General features: G+C 43.3%; 1 protein-coding gene across 3 annotated transcripts in view; it reads right to left on the minus strand.

The window, feature by feature from the left end:
• CREBBP (CREB binding protein) overlaps positions 1 to 19,110 on the minus strand; it is a 195,676-nt gene extending 176,566 nt beyond the window's left edge. For all 3 annotated transcript variants that reach the window (XM_050968023.1, XM_050968022.1, XM_050968021.1), the window contains exon 1: positions 18,894 to 19,110. In XM_050968023.1, coding sequence (XP_050823980.1) covers positions 18,894 to 18,978 — 85 coding nt within the window. In that variant the 5' untranslated portion in view covers positions 18,979 to 19,110. The remainder of the gene's footprint in view (positions 1 to 18,893) is intronic.
• Positions 19,111 to 19,393: the final 283 nt, after the last annotated feature.

The following is a 19,393-nucleotide window of genomic DNA, read 5'->3' on the forward strand; positions in this document are numbered from 1 at the left end:
AGGAAACTAAGATAAGGAAAGTCTCTCAGATTAGTGCTCCTATCCTTAACAGGTGGTATATAGCGAGCAGTGCTGACGCGATTAGTGGGGTGAGGGAAAGACAGTCTTTGATAGAGATTAAGGTACTTCATACATCTAGATCAGCATGTCTCAAACTGAGATTGTGCCTCCAAGGGGCAACAGACAATGCTAAATTTGCCAAAACCCCAGCAGTTACTAAGTTCTAAGGGAAAGTGAAATGAGAGGGAAGTAGAAGCTCTGCTAGCTCATTCTGCCATGCCTCCCCCAATGCCACTTAATGACTCCCTCCCCTTTAAAAAACAAACAAAAATCACAACCCACACACTGATCCAGGGAAGTATGTTTAAAATGGAAAAAAGAGTCAGCTACTTTGGACCACTTGCACCCCATCTCACCCCCATCAAATCACTCAAATGGTTTCATGCCATTTTACAATTATGCGTCCTTGAAGCAAGCAGTGCAGAAGGGATGGACAGAAGGGAAGGGGCAAGAAGCTGAAGCACTCTGTGGAGGAAGTCTAGGTTGGATACTAGAAAAACTATTTCACTAGGAGGCTGTGGAATCTCCACCTTTAGAGGTTTTTAAGAACCAGCTTGACAACGCCCTGGCTGGGATGATTTAGTTGGGGTTGGTCCTGCTTTGAGCAGCGGGTTGGACTATATGACCTCCTAAGGTCTCTTCCAACCCTAATCTTCTATGATTCGCTCCATTCAATATCCATCCAAGGCACCTCAACCCTAATCCTACAAAGGATTCTGGGATTGGGGTTAAAGCAATAAAAGTCTGGAAAAATCATGATATATTTCATGCCTGGGGTAAATCTTGTAATCTTGGACCTGATGGCTGTTACAGAGACAAAGCTCCCACACTGTACATTAGGTATAAAGCCTTGTGGCGACAGTAGTAAATAGTGTATGGAATACTCATGCATTAGATGTTTGGATGGCTGCACTGGAAAAGTTCTCTAATCTATTTCCATTTTTTGTTTGTATCTTTTCTGAGAAGAAAAAGAAAAAGACATCATACTTTTTTCTCCATTCTTGGATGGCATCTTCAGCAGCTTGGACACTTCCGCTGCCATTTTCTTCTGGGAGAGAGAATCAATAGCATTTAGAAGGGACACATTTTCCCTTGTATGAACACTTACTATTACTTACTACTACTATCAGGTCATTTCTTGTGTTCAACCAACCACCATCCATTAATTTCACAGTTGATTCTTTAGCTCTTTGTTTATTTTTTCCTGTTTTTCCATATGCAGTATTTAGTGGATATACAAGCTTAGATCTTCCTGGAAGATTATATTCTGAGAAAAATACTTAGACTGCTTTTTTTTTTAATTGTTCATTTGATGCTATTTAGCATAACAGGCAGGTGAAACTACCAAAATCAGGGTGGGGCATTTCAGATTTTACCGCATAACCTTCCACTGATCTGTGTCAACGTTGGATTTCCAAGATAAACAGAAATCCACTACCCATTCTGCTCTCTCCAGTCTGTCCCATTCCCATTACCTCTAGGCTCCCAGTTTAATAAAACTGTCTTATTGTTTCCTAACAGGCATAAGCACATTTTGGTCCTCAACACTCAACCTTTTAGAACAGTTAAAATTTCACTCACAAAAATATTAGAGCCTATTTCCAGTATCAAAATTATATAACAGATACACATACAGACCATGTGCATTTAAAGGAATGAGTGTAGTAGCCGTTCAAAGAAAATGAACAGTTTCAGAGCAGCAGCCGTGTTAGTCTGTATCCGCAAAAAGAACAGGAGTTCTTGTGGCACCTTAGAGACAAACACATTTATTTGAGCATAAGTTTAGGTGGGCTAAAACCCACTTCATCGGATGCATGCAGTGGAAAATTCAGTAGGAAGATATATATACACACAGAGAACATGAAACAATGGGTGTTACCATACACACTCTAATGAGAGTGATCAGTTAAGGTGAGCTATTACCAGGAGAAGAGAAAAAAACTTTTTGTAGTGGTAATCAAAATGGTCCATTTGCAGAAGTTGATAAGAAGGTATGAGGAACAGTGTTGGGGGGGGGGGGAATAAACATGGGGAAATAGTTTTACGTCGTGTAATGACCCATCCACTCCCAGCCTCTATTCAAGCCTAATTTAATGGTGTCCATTTTCCAAATTAATTCCAATTTAGCAGTCTCTCAGTGGAGTCTGTTTTTGAAGTTTTTTTGTTGTAATATTGTGACTTTTAGGTCTGTAATCGAGTGACCAGGAAGACTAAAGTGTTCTCTGACTGGTTTTTTAATGTTATAATTCAGACATTCTTCTGCACAGAGACTGTCCGGTTTGGCCAATGTACATGGCTGAGGGGCACTGTTGGCACATGATGGCATATATCACATTGGCAGATGTGCAGGTGAACGAGCCTCTGATAGCATGGCTCATGGGATTAGGTCCTATGATGGTGTCCCCTGAATAGATACATGGACAGAGTTGGCAACAGGCTTTGTTGCAAGGATAGGTTCCTGGGTTAGTGTTTTTGTTGTGTGGTTGCTGGTGAGTATTTGCTTCAGGTTGGGAGGCTGTCTGCAAGCAAGGACTGGCCTGTCTCCCAAGACCTGTGAGAGTGATGGATCGTCCTTCAGGATAGGTTGTAGATCCTTGATGATGCACTGGAGAGGTTTTAGTTGGAGGTTGAAGGGGGCGGCTAGTGGCGTTCTGTTACTTTCTTTGTTGGGTCTGTCCTATAGTAGGTGACTTCTGGGTACTCGTCTGGCTCTGTCAATCTGTTTTTTCACTTCAGCAGGTGGGTATTGTAGTTGTAAGAATGCTTGATAGAGACAAACACCTACAAGATCTCTATCTGAGAGGTTGGAGCAAATGTGATTGTATCGTAGAGCTTGGCTGTGGACAATGGATCGTGTGGTGTGGTCTGGATGAAAGTTGGAGGCATGTAGGTAAGTATAGCAGTCAGTAGGCTTCCGGTATAGGGTGGTGTTTATGGGACCATCGCTTATTAGCACTGTAGTGTCCAGGAAGTGGACTTCTTGTGTGGACTAGTCCAAGCTGAGGCTGATGCTGGGGTGGAAATTGTTGAAACCATGGTGGAATTCCTCAAGGGCTTCTTTTCCATGGGTCCAAATGATGAAGATGTCATCAATGTAGTGCAAGTAGAGCAGGGGCGTTAGGGGACGAGAGCTGAGGAAGCGTTCTGAGTCAGCCATAAAAATGTTGGCATACTGTGGGGCCATGCCGGTACCCATAGCAGTGCTGCTGATTTGAAGGTATATGTTGTCCCCAAATGTGAAATAGTTATGGGTGAAGACAAAGTCATAAAAGTTCAGTCACAAGGTTTGCTGTGACATTATCGGGGATACTGTTCCTGACGGCTTCTACTCCATCTTTGTGCAGAATGTTGGTGTAGAGGGCTTCTACATCCACAGTGTCTAGGATGGTGTTTTCTGGAAGATCACCAATGGACTGTAGTTTCCTCAGGAAGTCAGTAGTGTTTAGAAGATAGCTAGGAGTGCTAGTAGCGTAGGGCCTGAGGAGGGAGTCTACATAGCCAGACTATCCTGTTGTCAGGGTGCCAATGCCTCAGATAATGGGGCGTCCAGAATTTCCAGGTTTATGGATCTTGGGTAGCAGATAGAATACCCTATTGCAGTTCTAGGGGTGTCCGTGCAGATTGCTCTTGTGCTTTTTCAGGAAGTTTCTTGAGCAGATGATGTAATTTCTTTTGGTAACCCTCAGTGGGATCAGAGGGTAATGGCTTGTAGGATGTGGTGTTAGAGAGCTGCCTAGCAGCCTTTCATTCATATTCCAACCTGTCCATGATGATGGCAGCACCTCCTTTGTCAAACTTTTTGATTATAATGTCAGAGTTGTTTCTGAGGCTGTGGATGGCACTGTGTTCTGCACAGCTGAGGTTACACAGCAAGGGATGCTGCTTTCCCACAATTTCAGCCCGTGCACGTCAGCGGAAGCACTCTATGTAGAAGTCCAGTCTGTTGTTTCGACCTTTGGAAGGAGGCCACCCAAAATCCTCCTTTTTGTAGTGTTGGTAGGAAGGGCTCTGTGCGTTAGTGTGTTGTTCAGAGGTGCGTTGGAAATATTCCTTGAGTCAGAGACGTCAAAAATAGGATTCTAGGTCACCACAGAACTGTATCATGTTCGTGGGGGTGGAGGGGCAGAAGGAGAGGCCCTAAGATAGGACACACTCTTTTGCTGGGCTAAGAGAATAGCTGAAAAGATTAACAATATTGCTGGGTAGGTTAAGGGAACCACTGTCGTGGCCCCTTGTGGCGTGTAGTAGTTTAGATAGTTTAGTGTCCTTTTTCCTTTGTAGGGAAGCAAAGTGTGTGTTGTAAACGGCTTGTCCAGTTTTTGTAAAGTCCAGCCACAAGGAAGTTTGTGTGGAAGGTTGGTTTTTTATGAGAAAGAAAATGAACAAATTAAAAAAAACAACTGATTTGATTTTTTTCCTGAAAGCTCCTGGCTTTTCTACAGAAGAATGTGAATTTTTTCCTATTCTTGGGATATACCTGGTTAGTGGATTTTTTTCCCTGAAAAAACTGTGTAAAAATGACTGCATCCAAAAGTAGTATTTATCTTGAAAATGGAATCTGGTAAGCCACAGCCTGCATAACAGAAGAGATGACTGGATAACTATCCAGACTCCTTTGCACTTGAACTTCTGAACACCCTTCTTGAATTGGGGATCAGGTGGAAAGACAGAATATGGTTTGTCCATATCTGAACAGTGCATCAGTTACCAAGGCTCTCTTCTATGGTTACTCTAGAGAAATAAAACTGATACCATGAATAGGCCCATCTTTCCAAAAGAATCCAGCTTATTAGGGAGCCTACTGAGAAGAAGGCCACAAACAGAGCGAGGCCATGAGCACAGAACAGTCTCCCTGCAATCCCTCCAATATAATAGAGAGGGTGACTTAGAACTTTGGGCAGGGATGGTCTCCTTTTATTCTGCCATCTTCTCTTCTAGCAGCACAGTGGTGTTCCAGACAAGAGGAACGGCACTCAGATCTTTGAATAAAAGTGGAGATGTGTGGTGTAAATGGTTAGAGATAAAAAGGACACTGCCAACTCAAAATGTAGTTAACCTCCAAATTTGAGTTAAAAGTAGTTTTAGGGCCAACATTTTCCTATTTTTAAAAATCTTTTGCCCTGTCCCTGGCTGCTGTGTGAAAAACCCGAACAAAGGAGGAACTGACTCACTCCTCAAATATTGAAACTGATTGCACAAAGTAAAATAATTGAAAGATTTAAATAAAATGTTTTTTTCTATAAACTTTCACTTACAATATAAAGGGTCACATTTGCTACTTCAAAAATGTATCTGACATGTACTAGCCTGAGGTTTAAGAATACCAGTCAGGGTTAAAAAAAACCCTTCACTCCAATAAGTCCAGAAGCCACATCCCAAACAATACAATTGGTGTACGCTATATTTAAACTAACGAGGCAGTCAACTTTCTATTTAATCTTTTTTTAAACATAACTTTCTATAAATCTATTGCTTTTTTCCACATTATCTTTCCCTTTTGGCTTCACACCTCTTTAATGTATCTTTTCCTGAATGGTCTTCAATGTATTTCCTCTTAATTCTCACCCTCTATGAACTGTATCCCAGACTGTCTCATCTCCCCAAAATGTCTGTCTACTAGATTTTTCTAACTTCTCTCTCCTTCCAGGCTCCCCGTAACACATTCACAGTTAACAGCCAGAAGTAAAAATGAAAAACTGGGGGAATGCCCAGGTGAGAAACCAACCTTCCCCTACCTCGAGCTGCCAGAAAGAAGATAGCAGTGGAATTCCTATCAAGATGCTTGCCATAGACTCATCATTGGAGTAGGAAGTAATCTTTCAAATCAACTTCTGATTAGGTGTCTCAACTGGATTCCACAAAAACTTTATCTAACAGCTGAAAGGTAAAAGCAGCACACTTGCTCTGCTTCCCTCTGACACCAAAGAGCCTCCTGCTGCCGAGAGATGTGCATTCTCCACAGCTCCATCCCTTCTCTGGCTGCTGCTAGAGGGGTACCTTCACCACTCAGATCCTCTCAGTCCCCCTGGGTGCAGTGAGTAATTCCAGATCCTCCCTCTGCTATTGCTCATATTTCAAAAGCAGCAGCAAAACTGATGTGATTTTTGTCACATCAAGCTGCCCACTGGATTCCGAAAAGCTACAGCCAAAAAACATGTCCAATTTTTTATTTGCTGTAGCTTGCAAAAGCTCTGAACAGCAGAAAGGGCACTGAAGCTATCTGTCCACTGACCAGAAAGACACACTATTAGTTCCAAACATAAACTTAGTGTAAGATTATCTTTACAACCATAAAGACTAGAAATTTCAGGGTTTTAAAATGAAATCTCAAAATTTATTACTCACCTAGGAAAGCTTCCTGTCTCACCACAAGTGACACAGCGAACGTATTTTTTCAGCCTTGCTTGTAACAGCAGGTAAAACATTTTCACACATAAAATTTAAGTTGATTCTGTTCCTCTAAAAAAGGTGGAATTATGAGAAAAGAATGCTTAAAATTAAAAGCTGATTCTTACTGAAAGGAGCATGAAATGCACAAACTGTATGGGACAAAAAGTCAACAGGCGAGTCCCTTTGGTTTAGCCTCCACAAACTGACAGCTCTGCAGCCTCCACTTTGGCCTTGGCTACACTGGAGAGTTGCAGCGCTGTAAACCCACCACCAGCGCTGCAACTTACTCACCGTTCACACTTGCAAGGCACATACAGCGCTGCATCTCCCTGACTGCAGCGCTGGCTGTACTCCTGCTCTGCTTGGGGTATAAGGATTGCAGCGCTGGTGATGCAGCGCTGCTCCGCAAGTGTAGCCAACAAAAGCGCTGTAATTGGCCTCCGAGGTATTCAGAGGTATCCCATAATGCCTGTTCAGCCACTCTGCTCATCAGTTTGCACTCTACTGCCCTGGCCTCAGGTGACCCGCCCTTTAAATGCCCCACAAATTTTAAAAATCCCCTTCCTGTTTGCTCAGCCAGATGTGGAGTACAATCAATCAGTGAATCTTTCCAGGTGACCATGCCTCCACGCGCCAAATGAGCCCCAGCATGGAGCAATGGCAAGTTGCTGGACCTCATCAGTGTTTGGGGTGAGGAAGCTGTGCAGTCACAGCTGCGCTCCAGCCATAGGAATTACGATACCTATGGGCAGATCTCAAGGGCCATGCTGGAAAGGGGCCATGACCAGGACGCAGTGCAGTGCAGTGTTAAAGTAAAGGAGCTGCGGAGTGCCTATTGCAAAGCCCACGAGGAAAACCGCCACTCAGGTGCTGCCCCCACGACCTGCCGTTTTTACAAGGAGCTGGACGCAATACTTGGGGGTGACCCCACTGCCAATCCGACGACCACGATGGACACTTCAGAGCGGGGGAGGGAGGGTAGGTTAGAGGAGGGGGAAGGGGGGGAGGAAGCGGAGAGTGAGGGGAGACACCCCGGAGTCCCAGGAGGCATGCAGCCAGGAGCTCTTCTCAAGCCAGAAGGAAGGTAGCCAGTCGCAGCAGCTGGAACTAGTTGGTGAAGGACAAGCAGAGGAGCGGGTTCCCGGTAAGCAGCTTTTAGTTTCAGGATGCAAATGTTTCGGGAGAGGAGCGGGGGTTAGGGCTGCATGCATGCATGCCTGCCTAGATGTGGAATAGCCCACTGATGTGGTCTATCACGTTGCAGTAATCGGCCTCAGTAATCTCTTCAAAAGTTTCTGCCAGAGTGTGGGCAATGCGCTTGTGCAAGTTTATAGGGAGAGCCACTGTGGTCCTTGTCCCAGTCAGGCTAACGTGTCCGTGCCACTGTGCCGCGAGGGGTGGGGGCTGCACAGGGGCCAGGGCGGAATCCGCATTGCTGTAGAAGACCCTCCCGCTCTTTCCAGGTGACCCGCAGCAGCGAGATATCTTCCAGGATTAACTCCTATAGAAAATGTTGGGAGTGTGCTCAGTGTAGGTGCCTCCTGCAGCATTTTGCTTTCCCCAACGCACAGAAAACCCTGCACATCCCTGAAGCAATCATTCCCCCTTACTCACCATTTCCTGCCTCCTGTGGGTTAGCTGCACTCTGTTTGGTATGGGAAAAGTATGCTAAAGTGAAGACTGTAAACTCCTTCACTGTGTGGGAATAACTGTCTGGGTGAGATTATAAACAATGCTGCCTGTGTCCTGTTTTAACTGTTGTCATTTTTGTCTTTCGAACAGTGTCCTTGACTACTGCACTGCCCGTATCATCCACTGGGCAGAGGCTACAAAACCTCAGGAAGAAGCAGCGAAAAAGAAAAGACGACATGCTTAAAGCAGTTATGGATCACTCCGCCAGAGAGAGTAAAAAACTGCAGGACTGGAGACAAAGGGAAAGCAGGCTCCGCCAGAGAAACGCAGCGTCTAAGAAGAAAAGCACAAAGCAGCTGATAAGCATCCTAGCGCGCCAAACGGATTGTATCCAGTCACTCCTAGCCATGCAGGCAGAGCACTACCGTGCCGGCCCACCCCCGTCCCAAAGCTCTTTCCCTTGTGCCCCAATGTCAGCTCCAAATCCCCTTCCCCAGCATCCAGGTTCTTACCACCACCAGCTGCCCTCAACACCTGTAAGTTCACCAACCAGCCCTGAGAACTACAACCCTTACCCTCTGCACTCAACCCCCATTACCATGCAGTATTTTCATCCTGAAGTGCACCAGTCATTGCACAGCACTCCAGACAGGACATATTCAAACCTGTGACTGTACAGTTCACCACCCCACCCCCTCCCATTTTAGGTTCCCAAAATGTTGTGTGTCTGTCAAGAAAGTTATTTTCTTTTCAATAAATGAATTCTTGTCTTTGAAAACAGTCTTTATTATTGCAGAAAGTGAAAGATACCATAGCCCAGGAAAGAAACATGCATTGCAAATCATTTTAGGAAAGAGAGATTCCTACTATTGTAACCACTGCACTTCACTCCCGTGCAAGGCACCAAACATTACTGTTGGTTTTCAGCCTCAAACTCCTCCCTCAAGGCATCCCTAATCCTTGCAGCCCTGTGCTGGGCCTCTCTAGTAGCCCTGCTCTCTGGTCGTGCAAACTCAGCCTCCCGGCGTTGAACCTCGGAGGTCCATTCCTGACTGAATGTTTCACCCTTCCCTTCACAAATATTATGGAGGGTACAACAAGCGGATGTAAGTGCAGGGATGCTGCTTTCCCCCAAGTCTAGCTTCCCATACAGAAATCTCCAGCGCCCTTTTAAATGGTCAAAAGCACACTCCACATCATTCTGCACCAGCTCAGCCTGTAGTTGAACCGGTCCTTGCTCCTGTCAAGCTTCCCTGTATATGGTTTCATGAGCCAAGGCATTAATGGGTAAGCGGGGTCTCCAAGGATCACAATGGGCATTTCGACGTCCCCTACTGTGATCTTCCAGTCTGGGAAAAAAGTCCCGGCCTGCATCTTCCTGAACAGGCCACTGTTCCGAAAGATGCGTGCATCATGCACCTTTCCAGGCCAGCCTGTGTTAATGTCAATGAAATGCCCACGGTGATCCACAAGCGCCTGTAGAACCATAGAGAAATACCCGTTCCGATTAATGTGCTCAGATGCCAGGTGGTGTGGTGCCAGAATAGGAATGTGTGTCCCATCTATCGCGCCTCCACAGTTAGGGAAACTCATTTGTGCAAAGCCATCCACAATGTCCTGCACGTTCCCCAGAGTCATGGTTCTTCTTAGCAGGATGCGATTAATGGAGCTGCAAACTTGCATCAACACAATTCCAACGGTCGACTTTCCCACTCCAAACTGGTTCGCGAACGATCGGTAGCTGTTTGGAGTTGCCAGCTTCCAGATTGCAATAGCCACCCGCTTCTCTACCGGCAGGGCAGCTCTCAATCTCGTGTCCTTGCGCCGCAGTGTGGGGGCGAGCTCCTCACACAGTCCCATGAAAGTGGCTTTTCTCATCCAAAAGTTTTGCAGCCACTACTCATCATCCCAGACTTCCATGACGATGTGATCCCACCACTCAGTGCTTGTTTCCCAAGCCCAAAAGCGGCATTCCACAGCGCTGAGCATTTCCGTGAATGCCACAAGCAATTTAGTGTCACATGCGTCAGGTGACTCGATATCATCGTCGGACTTCTCACTATCACTTTGGAGCTGAAGGAATAGCTCAACTGTCAAACGTGATGTGCAGGCGACAGTCATCAGCAAAGTCCTCAGCAGCTCGGGCTCCATTTTCCACAGAAATCGCGCTGCACAGAAACCGTTGGGAAACTCACAATGGCGCCAAATGTGGACGGAAAAACTGTGACTGCTGGGATGTGAAGCAATGCGCCACGGGGCGTTGCGACAGGAAGCGGAATGACCCGCACCTGTCCGTCCCCTTCCCACAACCCACGGCGCCAAAATGGGATGAGGTGCTCTGTGGGATAGCTGCCCACAAAGCACCACTCCCAACAGCGCTGCAAATGCTGCAAATGTGGCCACACTGCAGCGCTGGTAGTTGTCAGTATGGCCACACTGCAGCGCTTTCCCTACACAGCTGTACGAAGACAGCTGTAACTCCCAGCGCTGTACAGCTGTAGGTGTAGCCATGGCCATAGTGTAGTGAAGGAGACAAAACCTACCTCTGAAGAATGAGCAGATACTAACTCAAGGGGAGGAAATTCTCTTGCCAGGCAAATATTTGTTGTGCTGCATAACTGTAAAATTACTGTTAAACGTCAGACATGTAGCACAATAGTTACTGTTTACTGTGTTTTTAAATTAGCTTCAAATTATTTTTTCAGCAACTGGCAACATTAAAGGGGTGAAAAGTCTACCTGCTCTTATCTCCCTTTGAATCACAAAAGCTCCTAAAGCATTTATTTCCATTCAAGAAAATGTGGGGTTTACATTCCTTCATCTAAAAGGATACATCAATTTAATGAAACTATACCCTTATTATATATACACATTATATTCTAAGGCCACGTCCAGACTAGGAATTAAAATCGATTTTAGATACGCAACTTCAGCTACGTGAATAACGTAGCTGAAGTCGAATTTCTAAAATCGAGGTACTCACCAGTCTGGACGGCGCTGCATCGATGTCCGCGGCTCTCCGTGTCGATTCCGGAACTCCGTTCGGATTGATGGAGTTCCGGAATCGATGTAAGCGCGCTCGGGGATCGATACACCGCGTCCAGACTAGACGCGATATATCGATCCCCGAGCAATCGATTTTAACCCGCCGATGCCGCGGGTTAGTCTGGACGAGGGCTGAAAGTCTCTCCCACAAACTGTCTTCTTAAAGTAGATATACAATACACATATTTAGATGTAATTTAATCATTGTTACCGTAACCTACTATAAAGGATAATTTTAAGCAACATTATAAACCAGCAAACCCATGACACACTGTAAAAATTAACAATGAAACAAAACTTATGTTCTTTACTGCTCCTTTAGGCTGTATAAATGTGGCCTCAAATGTTGTATTTTTATGTTAAATTCTAAATCCCTGAAGGGCACTTTTTTCTTTGCTTGGCAATTTAGCTTTGAGAGCCTGTGCAAAAGCATACAGCACTGAAGCATATACCAAATATACATAAGGAAGAGATCACAAGCGCACATTTGGAAACAGTGATTTTATACATTTTACTGTAAAAAACCTTCAACTTTCAATGTGCTGCATAAAAATATCAACATCATCGTACCAGAATGACAGTCAAACCTGTGTAAAGCACTATGCTCCTGAACCTGCAAGAAGCCAAGTAGTCTCAAGTCTCATTGACTTCAATGAGTTGAGGCTAGTCAGCACCATCAAGATGGTCAGCCCCTCATTGGCTCTTATCCTGTATAACCATACAAAGGTTCTGTACATCTTTGAACTGTATCTCTGAAATTGCGGGGGGGGGGGGGGGGGGCTGTTGCTACTACAGAATAGATTCAAATTCAGTATTTACAAGATCCTAGTTTTGTATTTACTCATAGCTTTATTCCATAAGAGTACACAAAAGCAGAAAGTGAACACACTCCAATTTATCATTATGAATAATGGTAACTCCTGAAATAGTGAGATGCCTGCTTATATATGGCAGAAAAATGTATCCTGACCTACGATGCTCCAACTTCCTTCTCATTGCGCAAGAGAAGGCTGCTGCCCCAAAATGTTACATCAAATATGCTTTTAACAGATAAGAACTATATTATTTCTACCGATGTGATTGGTGGGGATGATGTAGGCCTTTCACCTCTCTGACAAAACAGTTCATTTTGCTATACAGTAACTCCCCACTTAACATCCTCTTGTTTAATGTTCTTTCGATGTTACATCCCTGCTCTATTACAGAACATGGTAGTTTAAAGATGTGCAATGCTCCCTATAATGTCATTTGGACACCTGCTTTGTCCACAGCTGGCAGCTCCCCTATGCCGTTCCTGCCCCGCAGCGCCGCATCCTCACTCCTCCCCCAAGCCTCCTGAATACCACAAGACAGCTGATTGCCCCGGGCAGGAGGTGGGGAGAGCAGGGGGAAGGCACTGATCCCTGGGGTTCACCGACGAGTGGGAGGCGCTGGGGGGTGGGGAGTAGAGGAGCTGATGGGGCGCTGCCAGGCTGTTAAATACCTGTATTAAATTGCATATAACAACTTTTGTCTGGCAAAGAAACATTTCCCTGGAACCTAAACACCACTCTCCATTTACATTAATTCTTATGGGGAAATTGGATTCACTTAACATCGTTTTGCTTAAAGTTGCATTTTTTAGGAACATAACTACAACGTTAAGTGAGGAGTTACTGTATCGGACTTACTCTGGGAATTCTCACCAGGTCATACTTGATACTATGCTTATACACCTGTTATTTTATTATATGAATACTGAAAAGTTATTGCACTAGAAGTGTACATTGTATTTACCAAGCAGTTTAAATTTTGGAGTAGGAACTTATTTTTCTTGTGTGTCAAAGGAGAAGGTAAATGCAAGATGAAGTGGAGTACTGACAGATTGTATTAATTACATCTGGTTCAGAATTTAATATTTAGAAATTTGCTGTAATAATCAAGATGACAGTTCTCTTCTGCAAAACCAAGGAGGACTCCTCATTGTTTTTGCTGATACAAACTAACACGACTACCAGCAGCAAAGAGTTCTGTGGCACCTTATAGACTAACAAATGTATTGGAGCATGAGCTTTTGCGGGTGAATACCCACTTCGTCGAATGCTCCAAAACGTTTGTTACTCTGTAAGGTGCCACAGAACTCTTTGCCACTTTTACAGATCCAGACTAACACGGCTACCCCTCTGATATGTGACACTCTGAAGCCAGTTCTCTTCTGGTTGCTATACAGTTTTTGCACAGTCTATGATGCTTGTAACCTGAATGAATTAACAGAAGTTTTTCACATTGAAAGTGTAAACCAAGTAAAGGAGAATAAGTCAGATTCCTAAGCTGTCCCAGTTATTTCACTGCACAGGGCCATAATCTGAATTTCGTCTGCTGATGTTTCATAAAAACAAAATTCTGCTTACGTAGCAAGATTTTTTTATGCATCTTTCTTCACATTTTATTATTAGAGACATTTCCATGAAAACAAGATTATTGTTTAATAGTTCATCTCTTCTGGCCGCTTATTCTTCATCTGAAGTCATAATATTCTGTTTGATACATCCCACTGATTGCTGTGGAAATAACTGTGATAGTATAGACACAGGGTTATGACCAAGACAGGAAACTACAGCAGGAATAGAAATTGAATCACCTCTACAAAAAAAACTTCAAGAATTACCCTAACAGATAGCAGGAGACCTCAAAGGTGCAGCAAAGTGTGCCTCCTCATGCACAACCCCTAGATCAGTGGATCTCAAATATTTTTACTGGTGATTCCTTTCACATAGCAAGCTTCTGAGTGCAACCTCCCCCCCCCCCCATACATTTAAAACACTTTATGTATTTAACACTATTATAAATGCTTGAGGCAAAGCGAGGTTTGGGGTGAAGGCTGACAGTTCGTGACCCCCCATGGAACAACCTCACAACCCCCAGTTTGAGAACTCCTGCCCTAGATTTCTGTCTATGTTCTGCAGAGGATTACACATGAGTAATGTGCCTGTTCCACAGCACAGCACAAGGCAGAATTTATCCTGAAATTTATAAAACCATAAAAAATGCACACATTGATAAACTTCTGGGCACATGTACAATTAGAATTCAAAATATAATTTTAAAATGAATTCCAAATTAACAATGCAAAGCACAGAATACCTTCCATATGAATTTCCATGCAAGATCAGACCTGTAATCCATTTAGTATCCTACCTCTGACACGAGTTATCATCATATGCTTTACAGGACAGTGCAAGAAACCCCATAATGGATAATTTTGGAATAAGATGCCAAGTGGGATTTCTCTTCTGAACATCATGCTGTTAGTATGTTTTCCTTATATCCCAATGCATAAGTTTTTATCTTATTTATATTTTATCATCCTATCTAGTGTAACTCTGGGTGTTCTCATCCAAACACATAATCCATTTTTGAATCCTACTGAGCTCTTCGTCTGAATTATATCTTATGGCACTGAGTTCTATAGGTCCACAGGGAAGAAACTTTTTGACACGATAAAATCATTTTAAAAAAAAACACACAAAAACAACCACTCAGCTCAACCCACTTAAACATGCCTCCTTTCATGATTCCCTCCCCTGCTCCCCACCACTATACATATACCTGGCCAGCCTTAAGAACCAATATACCTGCAAAAGACTGAGCTTTATTTTATGCTTTAAGTGCCATGGAAAAAGTTTTCAGGATAATGGAATACAATGTGTTGCAAATGAATGTAATACATTCTATAGAACAATTTAAAAACACAATATAAAGCATTTGTTCTTCAGCTGTACCTCCCCCCCGAAGCATTTATTTCATAATTTTTTCTCATCAGAATTCAAATGTGCGAACTACTGCTGGGACTGTACATGAATGTAAATCCAAGAAAAAGTCTTGTACAAGTGACCTTTTGTGTTTGCACATTTGATCATACAGGCAATAAGTTTCATAGAAGCAAATTTTATTAGCTGTGCGTAACAGTTAATGCTTTTAAAGCATACACACCCACACAAATGTTCACATGGCATAAAAAGGAGTTAGGTTTAAACCACTTTGTAAAGTCATATGAATTCACAGTTAGGTATATGAATATTTACTCCCATAATCTGGTTTAGTTTAAATAGAAGGTATTATCTTAAAGATTCCAGGGCCTTAAAAGCTGGATGATTTTTATTAAACTAACTTCTTTTAAACTGAAAGAAATGATACCTGAAGTGCATATCCATATTTCTTGGGTACAGCGCAGAAAAAAAAAGGTCTAAGTAAAATGTGTATACATGTATAGTTTCACTTCTTAAAAGTGTTTTAGTTTAAAAAAATGAGTAGGAAATACAGCTAGTAAATTTAAAATTATGCAAATTCATTCATAACAAGGTCAATTTTTTTCTATTTTAAACAATTTGAAATATACTAAAATATTTATGTTTAAAATTTATACACTGGACAGTCACAAAACTTCATTAATTGTCACAACTACTTGTTTGGATGTTTAAGAAACAGACAATTCTTAATCAGTACATAATTTGAAGTTCTAAAAAAAACACCAGGCAATTCAATGTTGAAACTGCAACTTAACTCACTTGAGCCATCCTAACTTCCCTAAATCATGTGAGTGTTTTATTTTATAAACATTTAAAATGTTAAAGATTATAAAATAAAACAAACAATCTGAATGACTGTAATTGTTAGTTCTGGAAAATAATATATTTCTACTGCACTCGAAGTCTGCAAGGCATTTAACAAATACAGACGCATTCCCTTGTTTGCACCATAGTATACAGTAGTTTAAAAAAAAAAAATCACAGCAGCCACATTATATTGGTGCTTTTAGGCATCTTAAGGAATGCCCATTTTGCTGCATCTTTAATTAATATATCATCAGTGCTCACACAGCATGCATTGGCTCCAGAGATGTTAATTTAAAAATCTGGATGGTTTACTGTACATCATGCCAAAATGTGAATACTGACAACATACTAAATGATTATGGCCCTCAAAGATTAAAATTAACAGACTGCAATAACCAAGTTACCATAAACCTACTTTTTACATTAAATATTTTTAAAGACATTGCAACTTAGGTGTTATGAAATACGAGATGAAACGAGAGTTAAAGGCTTAAAGTTGTGCAACAAGAAAGTCACTTAGTATTTAAGAAAGAAATAATTATACAGAAACAAAAATGCACTGATCCTTCCTCCTGGTTAGGTAGATAAATGAAAACCCTTTCCTGTGGATATTTTACTAATTAGCTTAGTTATACGGATGAAACTTGGCAATTAGTGGGCAGCTAGCTGTATTCCCAGTAACTAGCTTTGATTAGTGTACTGTGTTGCTGTTGTAAGAACACAAGCACCTGAGTAATCCAACTAATATACTGACTTATGCCATATACACTGTATTAATTCTATCAATATATCTTGATTTTCTACTGTCAATAAAATGCTACATCAAAGTGTAATTTTAAAATTTATAGAACTATGACATTAACAAAAAAGTTCACAACATTTCTAACTTCAATCACACAAACATTACTCCAATACACTAAGGAAGATTTGCCTCAAACAGTTCTTACAGCACCCTAGAATAAATGGAAAGAACCAAAATTCTACATATTCTAATCTCAAGGAAAAACGGGCTGCTTAAATCTACTAACTGCTACAGAAAGCAGCATGTGAAAGAGAAACAAGGAAGAATTTAGCTATAAATAATGGTATTTTCATTAAATATTTAGTCTAAACCTGCAATGGGACTACTCACTAGAGTAAAATTAAGCATGTCTGTAAGCATTTCCAGGACTGGGGCTTTATTCGTCATTCAATAGTAAATATACAGCCTGCTGCTTTTGAGGGCACATCACTCAAACCTATCAATCAGAGCAACTGGCTAAAGGCAACTTTCACAGTTGCAACACAACTTTATTATTAAACCAACAGGCAGGAAGATCCCACTTGAAGTTCAGAGTTTTGAGTAATATTTTACATAAGAACCCTAACAATTTTTTTGCTTACTAGCAGTGGCAATACATATAAAAACATTCAATTGGAAAAAGCACTTTCAAGATACTTAAGATCAACAACAAAACCAATGCTACCTGCAACTTTTTTAATTTTAATTTTTATCTTTAAAGTTATTTCAGACATTGTGCCTACTAAGATATTCCTATTTGTCAGACATGTAGTACTTGCTCTGTCACTGTCATTTTTCCCTTGACCAAGGCCCTAACTCCACAAACACTTTTGCACATGCTTAACTTCTTCTACCGGAGTGATTTCGTTCAGAGACTACCCACATGCATAAGTAAGTTTGCAAAATTAGCACATAGTTTCTCTTTAAAATTAAAACATCCAAAATTATCACCTTCAAAATTCAGTTTCAAATATTTTACCTATTATTGTTACAACTGAAAGATTGTGACTGAAAACTTAGAAAAAGTTATTTCAATTTTTTTAGTTTACATGGTGCATTTCACAGCAGTGTACTGTCATTCACTGTCAACTCATCAGTTCCAAAAAAAAGACTTAAAATGGCTAAGTACTACACCTGACCTAGAGTTCTTCAGCCAATTTTTGTACATTTTCTTTTTCAAGTGTTCCTCTGCTCCCCACCTGTTATGTGAAAGGCTCAGAGAAAAGTAAAGGTGGCTGAAAGACAACCCACTGTCAAATTTACCCCACATTAATGTGTAAACATTACAAAACTAGTGGGGGGTTTCATATATACAAGATAATGTACCATACAAGTGAAATGCTTAAGAAGATATGCAATTTTTTTTTTAACAAAAATTGCTCAGAGCAGACTGAGCTGATCATTTATTAAACCTAGCTTTTAGTTAAGAACGGGCATGATAATACATTCAAGGATGAAACTGGATGCACACACAAAAGAAATGCATGTGTACTGCACAGAATTATATTTTAAGGGAGGAAATTTGACAGCCCATAAAATACTCTGCCCCAATGTGTTTAAAAACGATATCATATGCTGTGGGAAAAAAAAACACACACTATTGTCCAAAGCCAAAACTTTTTTGAAAGCAGTTACTGTGAACGAAAAACACCTACTTCTCCGAAGCACTTCACACTTATTCCCACATGTTTATACCACATTTCTGAACAGACAGGAGCTATTCCATCACACTGAGTAACTATGCGGTTTTGACGAAGTTATACATGCACAGGCTATGCAGGAATAAATCTGTCTGAATGTCCGTTTACCTGAGAAACCAACAAAGCCGTTGAAGATGTTGCCTCAGTCTGAGACAAACACAGAAATTCTGAAGTTCTGGTTGGCTCTATCGTTAACTTACACTTGTTTCTCAGGCACAAACAAGCGCAAGGTGAGGCTGGAACAACCCCCCTCGTTTCAGTCAGCTCTTACTACGCCCTAGAGCCCCTCGCTGTTTATAGATCTAAGGTTAGGGGCTGAAGCTACACACAGGGTCCGACCCAGCGACCATGGAGCTCAGCTGGAAGAGCCCCGGGAGTCAGCTGCAGGCTGTGGCTCTCCGACTAGGGCAGCCTCCGCTCTTGCCCTGTCGGCTCTGTCAGCTGGCAGGGGGGCGGGGACCCCGCTAAGTGTGAGTCACCCGGCCGGTTCCGCGAGGAAGCGCGTTTCTCCCGATCTCGTAGCAGGGTCTGCACCTGGGGAATGCCTGGCGCACCCCCAGGAGCCGGCGGCTCTGGTGTATAAGCGACCCCCATGAAGTCGCCCCCTGCCCGGTTCCGAGGAAGTGGAGCTGCGAGCTCCAGCGCTGGGCTACCGACCCACCCGCCCCCCTCTGCCCCCGGCCCTCTCACCTGTGCTGTCGCTGGCGGAGAAGCCCGGCGAGTTGAGCTTGGCTCGCTTCGGGTTGGGCGGCCCGTCCAGTAAGTTCTCCGCCATGGTAGCTGGCTCGGCGGTCACAGCTCCAGCCCCGCGCCGCCCGCCGGGGCCGCCCAGATTCTGCGCTCCCGGCCTCGGGCAGCCGCCAGCTGAGACTCCGCGCTGAGCGCCCGGGAAAACTCGGCCGAGCAACAGCGCCGCTCAGTGCTCGGCCGGCGGCGGCCCCCGCTGCCCCATGCCCGGGCCGGGCCGCCGCCGCAGCAGGCCGCAGGGAGGAGGGCTCGGGGCGGGGTGGGGAGAGAGCCCAGCGCCCCCTCCCTGCCTGGCTCGCTCCTCCCGGCCGCTCCCCCTCCCTGCCGAGCGAGGAGGTGCCCGGATGGCGGCTCAGTCAGTCACTCAGGGAGCACAGCGCCCCCCCACCCCGCTCCTCCTCGCCCCGTCCCCTCCCCTCCGAGCGGGGGACTCGCCCCGGCCC

This window comes from Gopherus flavomarginatus, chromosome 9, assembly GCF_025201925.1.
Source record: "Gopherus flavomarginatus isolate rGopFla2 chromosome 9, rGopFla2.mat.asm, whole genome shotgun sequence".
Taxonomy (NCBI): Eukaryota; Metazoa; Chordata; order Testudines; family Testudinidae; genus Gopherus; species Gopherus flavomarginatus.